Below are 12,337 nucleotides of genomic sequence, written 5' to 3' on the forward strand. Positions count from 1 at the left end.
TTCACAACGTGGGTCGTATGGTATCCCTGTTGTTACCTAAAGCTGTCCTTCCGGCATAAACACCCAGGTGGGACAGGTGCCACCTACTCTCCCTGGGGGTGAAGCCTTCCTGAGATCCAGGAAGGGTGAAATGTACACCTCCCTTGTGCTGGAACTCACTGAACTCCTTCAAGACAGGAGGGTGACGGAACCCAGGGAAAATTAGCCAATCGTTTCCAGCCAATCAGCCACGTGAAGTGATTGAAGGGGGAGCTGCTTCCAGCTTTCTCACTCACGCTGAAGGGTGACTAGTTCGGGTCGGTCGAATGCCTCTGAGTCACAACCCAGAGAAGAACATGGTTACACTCTTCCGTTTTATTCAGAAGCAGCAGAAAGCAAATCTGCACTGAAGCAAGAGCAAAGGAAATTGACATTTTTCTATGTTCATTTATGCACTTAGGCCCAATCCAAAGACTATTGAAGAGAATGGAGAGACTCCCCCTGGCTCCCATCGTAACTTAACCATGGCAGAGGACACATGCCAGTTCTTCCTAATATTTTTATCAAAAACATGACACGTGTTGCCTTCTCCCTCTAAGTAATTTCTCTTCTGATCCTGTGTATCGAGATGCAGTTAAGGCAGATCGGGTCTCTTATTTAAGAGCAGTTCCTTGGATTCTGCCTGACAGTAGCCTGGGGAGAGAGCAGCCAAGAACCACTTGATAGGAAGTAATTCCCAATCCCAGGTCAAGCACTTGATTGCTTAACAGTGTGGAAATGCTGAATTCATGAGACTAGGGGATGGCTTAATGAGCATTGCAAGGCGCCTTTGCTTAACACCTTGGCTTTCTCCCTGTGCACTTTATGTTGGGGTAGAAGCGATACTTCTTGTTGTAGCTCCTTAAGTTGCGCTTCATGCACAATGCAGCGGCCTTGTCACACTCGCAGATGTTCCTTTTACACCAGCTGCCTGGACCTGGGAAGACCAGGGAAGAAGCACATTGCTTAGGGAGTAGGGTGCCAACTCCAGGAGCAGCAGAGCGGGGTGAATTATTTGCAGCCAGCCACTGATTCATTATTTCCCCAAGTGTTCAGAATTGGGCTAATTCTGCTCCCATCCAGACCAATGGCAAAGCTCCCATTGGCTTCAGTGAAGGCAGAGTTGTAGGCCAACGCTGAGTGCTTCTGAAAACAGGGCCGCCCAGAGGGGGGGGCAAGAGGGGCAATTTGCCCCAGGCCCCGAGCCCCACCACCCCCCACCCCAGTTTTTCGGGGCCCCCCCCCTGGTCCCTTGTCCGGGACCCGCCGAAGTGCCCCGCAGACCAGGGCGGGACCCCTCCGCCATACGCCGCCGGAAGCGGGGCTGCGGCCCGCGGGCGGTAATTCAGCCGCGGCGGCGGCGGCGCGGGGGGCCGCCCTTCGAGGGGGGGGTGGGCGAACTGAAAGGCCCCCCCCCCCCCCAGCCGCCCCCCCCCCCAGATGTCTGAAAATCCCATCTCCACCCCACCCCCTTTCCTCCACAAGCACCATTTCTGCTTTAGAGGTTCATGGTTCCAGAGTAGCTGACAAGTTGTTCCTTCAAAACATATTCCAACCCGGGGGCTGCTAACAAACCATTTGGTGCCTGTTGCCACTGCTCCTAATTCTCTGTTCTCACTAGCCATCGAAGTCACCTGGTGCTGTTTCCCCTCCCTGACTGGGAGAGTTCCAAAGCTACAGAAAGTTCTCAAGATGGCTTGTGAACACTTCCATTGTGAATGTTTGTGCGAATCCTGGCACCTGTGCACGCTCACATGAGTAATTGTGGCACTTTCCTGTTCGGCACACAACCGTGTGAACAACACAAGTCGATGGGGGAGCCACGGCCGTCAGTCCAGCGCCGCAAGGACATGAAGTAAGTAATTTTAATTTGATCTAAGTTATTCTCGTAGCTGAAGCTGCGTATCTTAGGGCTAGTCTACACTTACCAGCTGGGTCGACGCGGTGAGTTCGACTTCTCGGAGTTCGAACTATCGCGCCTAATCTGGACGCGATAGTTCGAACTCCGGAAGCGCCGCGGTCGACTCCGGTACTCCACCACTGCAAATGGCGGTGGCGGAGTTGACCTTGGAGCCGCGGACTTCGATTCCGCGGCGTCTGGACGGGTGAGTAGTTCGAACTAGGGTACTTCGAATTCAGCTACGCTATTCACGTAGCGTACTAGTTCGACCCCGCTTCTTAGTGTGGACCAGCCCTTAGATCGATTCTCCCCGCCCCCCCCCCCCCCCAGTGTAGACCAGGCCTAAGGTGCCACAAGTGCTCCTGTTCTTTTTGCAGCTACGGCTGCTACTCTGAAACTTATTTACCTTTGGATGTCTAGAGTTGGCCTGTGTGTCCGTTGTCCAGCTGGGGGAAGTTGGCCCAGCTCTACTGAACTCAGGGCTCTCCAGCTGGGGTTCTGACCCCACAGATTTTCAGACAGTGGCACAGCAAAGCAATGAGCTGATTTGGGAGCAGAGACAAAGGAAGTGCCTGTCTTTCTATGGGCCTGGCTACTCACCGCACGTTATGACTCCTCTCCTGTAAGTGTAACGGTATCTGTCAATTATGACACGACAATTTTGAGCCTTCAATTGTGAGTAACAGCAGTCGTGATGCAGGCAACACCTGTAGGGAGAATTGGGTTGAAGCTGATACACAGCATAGTATGTGGGAAAAACAAAACAACCTGCTCCCCAACCACCCCTCCCCTCAATCGGTTTCTAAGTTACATCAAACAAGCAGATCCTGCAGCTTCACGGCTAAGCAGAGTTAAGCAGTTAGCAAAACGTACTCATACAAATAGTCTCACTGAAGTCAATGGATTTTATTCTCCTCTCACTCTAAACCTTCCATGGATTTGCTCTTTCCGATATCATGGTTCTTTGCTTTTCTTATTACTGTACTTTCTTTGCTCCCTCTACTGGCCGTCTTTCTGGTTTTCCCACACATTCTGTCTGGGCTTGGTGTGAGAGCCTTCTCTTCTGCATCTCCTGGCATCTGGAGCAGACTTTGTGTCCCTCTGCAGTTCTTCTGTTCTCAGGGCCTGGTCCACAGCTCCTCTAGATCAGTGTAGCTCCATGGAATTGCTTTCATTTATCTCAACTGGGGATCTAGACCTCAGTCTTCTTTCAAAACTCCTGTGAGCACATATCAGGCTACATGCCTCCTAAAGTAACTCAATTGATGTCAGTGGAGTTACAACAAGGATGAATTCAATCCCATCTTTTCTCCTTGGCTTAAACCTTTTTCCTTTCTCCTTCTGCTGTTGCTTTCTATTTCCTGTACCTGTGTTTCACTCTGCAAAGTCTATGGGTAGGGTCCTCCAAATTCACGGTCCATTTTGGTCAATTTCACAGTCATAGGATTTTAAAAATTGTAAATTTCATGATTTCAGCTATTTAAATCTGAAATGTCACAGTGTTGTAATTGTAGGGATCCTGACCCAAAAAGGAGTTGTGTGGGGAGGTGTTGCAGGGTTATTGTAGGGAGAGTTGTGGTATTGCTACCCTTACTTCTGCGCTGCTGCTGGCGGCGGTGCAGCCTTCAGAGCTGGGCGCCTGGCCAACAGCCACCGCTCTTCAGCCACCCAGCTCTGAAGGCAGCACAGAAGTAAGAATGGCAATACCGCAACCCCCCTAAAATAAACTTGTGACCCCCCCCTGCAATTCCCTTTTTGGTCAGGACACCCAATCTGAAAAATGCTGGTCTCCCCCGTGAAATCTGTATAGTACAGGGTAAAAGCCCACAAGACCAGATTGCATGGTCCAGGACCCGTTTTTCACAGCCGTGATTTTGGTAGGGCCCTACCTATTGGGATGCAGCTGACACTCAGCAAGCTCTAGTTATTTGGCATCTCGAGGAAGGATTATAGAACCATAATTCACCAGTGGTGCCTGCGTTTTTAGAATACTGCTGTAATCAGTAACTACCGTACCAATCAGTTGCATCCTTAGGCATTCCTTTGCCCCCCACACCGCAGTGGCATCCATAGGAGGTATAATTCGGTAGAGCCCTTTTCCCAGTGGCTTGCTTGATCATCTTGCGAAACTCCAAGAGACTCCCATGTACCATTAATTCACCTGCAAAATAACAGCAGAGGGTTACATCACAGTTCAGGGCCTCTGCACCTGTATTCCCCCTCTGTGGTCCAGCAAGGGCACCCAGTCTCTTGGGCAGAGACGTGTGTCTCTCTCCATCCTGACTAGGGTATTTCCAGGACGTTTACACGGTGCTATCCCGCAGCAAGGCAGACAGCCTAATGGCCAGCACCAGTCCTTTGCTTTCTCATCAGAGACTAGGAACACTGTAACTGCCCACAGTGGTAAGTTACCGCACAGAGCTTTCTAAGCAATCACATTTAGCTCTTAAGGTACAAATGATTACAGAGAAAATATATTAAAAAGCCATAAAAGAACCTACACACATGCTGATCAGCTTACCAGAGATCACCCTCTCACCCCCCCATCCCAAAGGCTCTGGCTGGCCATCAGCTCTTTGAACCCCACACAGGGTTTTTTCCCCTGTGGTCACTGGTTCATATAGCCTCAGCGCCGACTGACACATTCCTGCGTGAATGAGGTACTTCTTTATACCATTTTTGGGTCTTTTGATCTGTCTTCATGTAGCTGGTGATCAGAATCCAAAAAGTCCCCTCTTGCAAAGCTTCAACAGGCTGTTTTTGTATACCTACAGTTTTTGCATCACCCTCCTCCTAGAGATTTTCTGGGAAACATACTTGTCATTCTTGTCTTTGTTTCAAACAGTCCTTTGAAGCAAACAGTTCCCATTGTTTGCCTGGGTCCTGTCTTCCCCTTAAAAGAAGTTACATACACTCCCCTAACAGGACAGGAACAGTTCATTTTTTACACAATGAGCTCCTAAGATACTTAAACTTCCTTCAGTGAAGTCTGTCCAGGATTTTGTCATACCTGTCGCAGGCCACCTTACACATTAGGGAAGGAGACATTTCCTGTAGGAAATAGCATTGATTCTCCGCGTGGTGAGATACCAGTCAATGGAATTACATGAAGGATGATTCTGGCCCAGTGTGTGCATTAGAAAGCTGAACATTTCCCCAGAGCTATTTGTATTGGTGCTCATTCCTATCACAGTCAATGACTCTGGGTGGGAGTGACCCTGTGCTCCCAAGCAGCCCTGGCAGTGACATGTTGGTTACCGAGCCAGTGTCATGGTAAGAAACGGGTTACCCCCGTGTGACAATCAGGGTCCAGACACCTCAAGGGGAGAACAAGGCCCCCAAAGAATAAGCAATTGACTCAACTGGCGGTATACACTATTGTGTAGAGAAATGCATCAAGTACGGTCTTTTATGAAAGCTTTTAATTACTCCTGAAGGCATCCTGCACCAAAACATGAATAATTCTGTGCCAAAGTTAATAATTCTGCACACAATATTTTAAAATTCTGCAGATTTTCTTTGTCAAATAAATGTGGAGGCTCCAGCATGGCAGTGGGGAGCACCGGCCACTGGCTTCACGGAGATGGGAGATCTGCGCAGCTCTCTGCCCTGGGACATGGACTTAGCAATGAGGCTGCACCCAACCCTGACACAGCGCAAGGACTGGGCCTGCCCCAGAAACACCCCAGGGCCTCTCCCTCCATGCCAGGTGCACCAGGTGTGGGCAGGCAGGCCCAGCAAGGTAGGATCCAAGTGTGGAGGGGCTTAGTGTGGGGAGATCCAGGTGTGGGTTGAGAGGGTTCTGTGTGGGGCAATCTGGGTGCAGGCGACTCAGTGGGGGATCTGGGCATGGGGGGATCTGGATGCACAGGGGCTTGTTGGGGCATTCTGGGTGCAACCGTAATGGGACTCTGCAGGGGGGTCCAGGTGAAGGTGTTTGGGACTCAGCAAGGGGGAGTCTGGGTGTTGGGGGGATAGAGCTCATAAGGTGGGTCTGCGGGAGTGGGGCTCAGTGGGATGGGGATCCAGGTGCAGATGATTGGGGCTTGGTAGGGTGGGGATCTGGGTGGCTTGTTGGGGTGGTCCAGGTGCAGGGGGAGTGGGGCTCATCTGGGGGGTTGGGTGAAGGGGGGGTCCGGCTTGGTGGGAAGGTCTGGGTCTGAGGGGGTCTGGATGCACGGGGGCTGGGCGGATGGGGGAGCAGCTCCCTGTACAGTGATCCCTCCCCCTGCAGCTGAGGAGCGATGGGTGCAGGAAGGGCAGGGGAGGGGGGTGTTTGCAGAGCTTCCTACAGTCAGGGGAGAAATCCGGGGGTGGGTCTGACACGGCCTGGATGCCGTTCAAGGGAAGAGGAAGTCCCGTCCTCCCCAGCCCAGCCGGGTCTAGCAGCTGATCCTGGTGCAGGGTAGGAGCCACCAGCCGGGTCTTCCCCAGTCCCTCCCCCTGCCCCACAGTGATATACCTCTCTGCCGGCTGCCCTGGGCACCCAAAACATACTGCTGGGGAGGGTCACATGACCACTCTTGTGGCTTCCTTTTGCTTCCCCATCAGAAAGTCATTTTTCTTCAGGGAAGCCAAGAAATCTGAGGGGGATAAATTCTCCGTGCATGTGCAGTGGTGCACAATTCCCCAAGAAGGAGTAAAATTGTAATGCTCTGACCTTGAGGGTCCTTGATGGACCTGGGTTATGGTTATGAAGGAACGCATGCCCATATGTGTAGAAAATTGTCATTGTAACCACGGAGCTGCTCCAGCATCACCTCACAGCAGGGCGCTAAAGCACCCGGGTAGGGAGGGTTACCTCCCAAGCCAGTTGTGCACACAACGCCAGCTCTCAGCAGATAGCATTGTACAACCCAGGAGAAAAGACAAACAATGGGCCATTCAGGTTAACGGGAAAACATTAAGACATCCTGTCTAGAATTTCCATACCTAAATAACCAGGAGGCACCATGCTAGGAGAAAGAAAGGAAAAAAAGCCTTTTAAAGAAGAGGCTTGAAACTGCAGTTTTCATCCAGAGACTGAGGGCCAACCTCTAACAGGAAGCCCTCCGTGAAATGCTGGATCCCCTTTACAAAAGGAGGCACACTGGGAGACTGCTCAGAGGCAATAGGTAACTTAGATTAGAAAAGGGACTTAATCTAACGTAAAGTGAAACACCTGAAGCTGTGTCTGCAGGTTTCTTTTCTGTGTAATGTTCGGTGTTGCTTTTCCTCACTAGCTCATCTTCAAAGCTGTGATTTCCCCCACCCCATTAAAATCAACTTTTGGTTTTTATTTTGCACCCCAAGCAGGTCTCTGGGGGTGCAAACTGCGTGGAGCATGGGCGCCAAAATGAGCTGAGAACCGGGGGCTGTTTTCACACCTTTGGGGGTGATGAACCAGAAGGGAAAGGTCCAAGTGTCTGGTAGTTAAAGAGCTTGGGGGGATGGATTTGGGGAGGGTTGGGGTAGTCAGAGCTGTTGGAGTCACCATGCAAGGAGTAACTAGGTGAGTGGAAGCCAGGGTGAGATCTTTATGCTTCCTGGCTGGCTACTGGTGTCAGGGCTCCAAGCCCTAGCCACACGGCATTCAGGCACCTAAGTTACAAGGCAGGTGGTGACAGAACCTCTTACTGGTGTGGGGGATGCCCTAAACACCACACCCCAATCCTAACAGCAGCTGAGAGAGCGTAGCATGGAGCTGGAATGGGAGTGTGTGCATGAAACAGAAGATGTAGACACCTTCATAGCCCACCCAGTCCTAGGCTGGCTGCAAACAAGGAGGGTCCCCACAGCTGCTCTAACAAGGGTCTGCAATGGACGGTCAGGAGGCTGGAAGCATGCACCCCCTTGGGTATGCCCCCTATACGAGAACCTGGCAGGGATATGCCACTGGATCTGCAACACTAGCTCTATGCCACCAGAGGAGTCTCTAACTGTGCGGCAATCCTCACCTAGCTGGCTGCACCAGCAGCGCCAGGCACCACAGAATCTGACCCTCAGGTTCTACTCTCACACTAGTTCTATACCGGGACAACTGCACTGACTTCAATGGGTTACACAGAATCTACTCCAATGTCAATGAGATCAGAATCAGGCCCAGGATAATTAGCACGTGTTAGAAGGTTTGCAAAATTACTGCACTTACTGCAGGAGAACAGCACAGCCAATGCCAAGAGAAGCCTCATCTTCCTCTAGTCGGGACCTGGAAGAAAAAAACAAATCCACCCTGATCGTCTATTCGAGGGGTTTTCTAGCAAGCTTTAGAAAACAGACTACTCCGTATGGCCCAATGGAATGCTTTGGGCATATGGCCCAATGCTGCAACTCTTTGTCAGGCAAACTCCCACTGAGCTGAATGGGCCTTTTACTGGAGTAAGGGACTTGCCGTTAACAAGAGAAAGGGAAGCAGGTATAAGTAGGGTCTGAATGACCTCTCCCCTGACAGCTCGCTGGGAGGGGGAGACACATCAGGAGCAAACTGTATTTACATGAACACACCCACTCTACTTAGATATCCAGCAGATAGGTGTTGCTCAAAGTGATCAACTTTGGCTGGTGTTGGGTTACAAATCACTTGAGTACTGAATGCAGGGGTAGTGAAATGCTGTTATCAACCTTGTTATCTTTATTGTATGAATAAAGGGGAGCAGAACTGTGCTTTACCTGTCCCAAATGAGGGGGTCACCCTTGCCTGAAATGACCTCATTAAGCCAGGGGCTCCAATGCCAGACCCCTGTGGAAGTAAGAGAGGAGAGGAGCAGGACAGGTGTCCCAGCTAGGAGGTGTGGATGGATCCCTAGTCCCCCTTAACCTGTTTCTCCCCACTGGTGTTCAAAGATAGCGCTAAATAGGCTCCATTAGGAGCCTTTGTTATTTTAAGTACTTAAATGAGAGCTGACATCACCTGTGGTGGGACAGTTTCTGCCCAGCCTGCTAAAAGCTGAAAATCACTAAGAGCTGACAATCAGTAAGAGACTGACCAGCAGAGAGGCAGGTGGCAGCAGAAGGTAACTGACAGTCAGCTGGTGGGAGCAGAATGAGCGGCTGGCAGGGCGGCCAGTGGAGAGGAACCATGGCTGGTGGGGCGGCCAACCAGAGCAAGTGCTCAGATGGCGGAGCAAACAAGGTGTGTTCTTCCCCAGGTGGGAGATGAACTCACAGCTGCACCTCTGAACCCTGGGGCCTCACTGACCAAGGACAACCTCTGTGTGTGGGGTGGGGTGGTGATGGAGCAGAGGGAGGCACAGAAAAGGAACTTTTGGTTGTAGAACTCAAGAACATGAGGCAGAAGACTCTGCCCCGTGCACTCTGGGGTGGGCATCCTGCTCACAGTTTTAGGATTATCAATCCTGCTTGTGCCATTTTCCCCAATTAATGTCGGGTGACTTCCCTCCTCTCATTAAAAGTTTCTTTTCTACACTCAGACTCTGTGCTTGCGAGTGGGGAAGGATTGCTGCTCAAAGGCACCCAGGGGCGGTGTGTAATTTTCCCAGGCTGGGTGGGGGCTCAAGCCGGTTCTGTGTCGTATTCCTGAAGAGGAGCCCATAGATATTGAACCCGGCCCTGGCAGAAGGGTTACACAGGTTTTATCAATGGTTCCACTGCTGGGTGTGAGACCCCTTGTTAACTGGGGTGGAGGCCCATTGAAAACATAGATACAATAAAATACACAAGGACTAAGCAACTGTAATTAGCCAGTTACCCAGGCTGAGTTTCTCATGAATTTGCAGTGAAATCAGTATTCACTGGGAGTAAAATAGACATGCTCATATGATAGAGGTCACATGGCCTTTATAGAGTTCAAATGAATGAATCTAATACAGGGGGCCAGAACCTTAGCTGGTGTATATCAGTGCAATTCCCCTGAAGTCAACGGAGCAATGCTGATTGACACCATCTGAGGATCTGGCTCAGGGAGTTAAAATATAACAGAAAGATCAAATCACAATAAATCTAGGATGAAACTTGTTAGTGACACATAACTACACATAATGGACCAAGGCCCAGACACTCACCCCATTGAAATCAGTGGCAAAACTTTCCTTGAATTTAACGGGATTAAGACATGCCAGAGGTGCTGGAACTAGGGGTGCTGGGGGTGCAGCCGCACTCCGTGGCTTGACGTGGTTTCCATCACATACAGGGTTTACAGTTTGGTTCAATGGCTCTCAGCTCCCCCACCCGATAGAAATTGTTCCAGCGCCCCTGCATGGCACCATATAACTAAGCTATTTACAAACTTTGTAACTCACACATTTAACCTAGAATATGGCAAATGGCCATTTGACTGAAAAGAAACGTACGTATAAAAGTCCTTGTTACTTGTCAAATGGAGGCACTGTAGGTGAACTCTCCAGGTCATGGGTGGCCTGTTTTAAGGTGAGGTAGTATTCACAGATTTTAACACAAGAAGGGAGAACTATGATAATCTAGTCTGACCTCCTTCACACTGCAGGCCAGTGGACCTCAGCGAGTAGTATTGTAAGGTTTGTTCTACTAACACTGCTGTCTTAAAAATACTATTAACTCTACCTTTTATCTATGACAAGTCGTAGTTTGTTACCTGTACAGAGAGTCCTCAGCAGCCAGCCTACGGATCCAGTGTACTTCTCCAGGAGTTGTTGGCTATGGGGAAGCAGACTGATGATTAGGCTTATTTATTCCGTTCTGATGTGGGGGGGTGGGGGTCTATGTTTGGACATACTCTCTGGACTGTAATTTGATTGGTCAACATTGGGTTTTTGAAAAAGGGACCAATCAGAGTGGAGGTGGTGCTGCCTTTGCACATTCCAACCAGAGAAAACAGGGCCTTGCATTGGCAATGCCACAGTTGTAACTGCACATCGTTACTGTGGTTTTCGTACCAGAGCTGATAGATGTCTCAAGACTCTTACACGTAAAGTCTAAGTTCTGCTTTCAAAATTTCAAGGGTTTAGGCAACTGATGTACAGCTGCCCCGAACTCCCTTGTTTTGCCATACATGGCTCTGTGGTCTTGTAACCTCTTTGATTAACTTTGCACAACCCCAAGTTCCTTCTCAACCCCAAGTTCAGGTTGAAGTTTCCCGGCCAACAGCTTTATTGTCGTTGAGTAACATCCCTTTGAAGTTCTCTGGTCTTAACAAAGCATTTCTCCACATCCTCTGACAGTCTTTAGTTCCAGAACATCTCTATATGATGCTGTGTTAAATAGCTCACTGCTCTGGTTAAATCACATCTCCCAGAAGGGAATCTCTTCTTTCACAAATTCTCCAGGAGTTTGTGCTTGCTCACCTTGAAAAACTCACCTTCTGTGAAGCACAGAGCAAACAGAAGCTGCTTTTCTAGCCAGAGTTCATCAAAGCCATACTTCACAGGTGTTGTCAACACAACTCCCTGATTGAAATCAGGAGTATCTTCAAATAATCCTGCTGGTTTCATAATGAGTGGAGCGGGGGCAGAAAGAGGTGGGGCAGGAGTGCGGCCTTGGGGGAAGAGGTAGAATGGGGGTGGGGACTGGGGCTGAGCGGGAGGCTTGAGGGGTCCTTGAAAATTTTTAAATCAAAATGGGGGTCCTCAGGTTGCTAAAGTTTGAGAACTGCTGAGCTAAATAAAATATTGCAAGAATAAGGACAGTGAAGATGATCAGTAATTCTCACCTGCACTGGGCGTGGGAATGTCTCCACAGCTGGAGTAGCTTCTGGCTTCCATTGGTCACCCACTTACCTTTTATATCCTGATCTCCTGCTCCCCAGGAAGCCTGTTACCACACACAGCTGAATTTCATAATACTCTGGATGGCTAGACAGTTATGCACTAGGGAGAGAATTCCCCTCTTTTCCAATGATCTGGCGGAAAACCCAGTCTCTCAAGTGAGTTGTTATGCTACTCTTCCAGCTCACATGCTTTTTAATACTAAGCAACCTCTCCACCCCAGTCCAACCTCGCCTAACCCAAATACTCTAAATCTTTCAAGACCTGGCTAATATAAAACTGCATGGTGGGGCAATATGCCTCTCTGGAAAAGTTTGTTAATTGTATTGAAACTAGGCATGAAACCACATGGCACCAGAGCAGCTGAGATTGGAAGTTTCAGCTAGGATGACACTGTCCAGCATTGCAAAAGGGGAACATACATGTAAATAAGAAAGCAACTAACGAAGTGACCTGATTTTACTGTTTTTACTGCAGTGGGATAAATTCTCCTACCATTTATACATGTGTAAATGCAAAGTACTTCATCTAATTTACTCCAGATTTGCCCTGGTGTAACAGAGGACAATTTGGCACAGTGTATCTCCACAGACTTCCAGAAAGTTACTCCTGATTAATAACATAATTAAACCAGAGCAGAATCAGACTCATTAAGTCCCTAATTCATGACATGGTTTACGGTGGATCATGCTGGCTATTCACAAACAGTTCTTGAGATTTCTATCCTGTCAAAAGCAGTAAC

General features: G+C 49.5%; 1 protein-coding gene across 1 annotated transcript in view; it reads right to left on the reverse strand.

The window, feature by feature from the left end:
• Positions 1-218: 218 nt before the first annotated feature.
• The window catches only part of LOC120387728 (group IID secretory phospholipase A2-like), a 40,503-nt gene continuing 28,384 nt past the window's right edge, over positions 219-12,337 (reverse strand). Inside the window, exons 7-9 of the mRNA XM_039508771.1 lie at positions 3,935-4,001; positions 2,519-2,625; positions 219-955 (exon numbers count right to left, since the gene is read on the reverse strand). Of these exons, the coding sequence (XP_039364705.1) occupies positions 813-955; positions 2,519-2,625; positions 3,935-4,001 (317 nt within the window). The 3' untranslated portion in view covers positions 219-812. The remainder of the gene's footprint in view (positions 956-2,518; positions 2,626-3,934; positions 4,002-12,337) is intronic.

Source organism: Mauremys reevesii, linkage group 21 (genome assembly GCF_016161935.1).
Source record: "Mauremys reevesii isolate NIE-2019 linkage group 21, ASM1616193v1, whole genome shotgun sequence".
Taxonomy (NCBI): domain Eukaryota; kingdom Metazoa; phylum Chordata; order Testudines; family Geoemydidae; genus Mauremys; species Mauremys reevesii.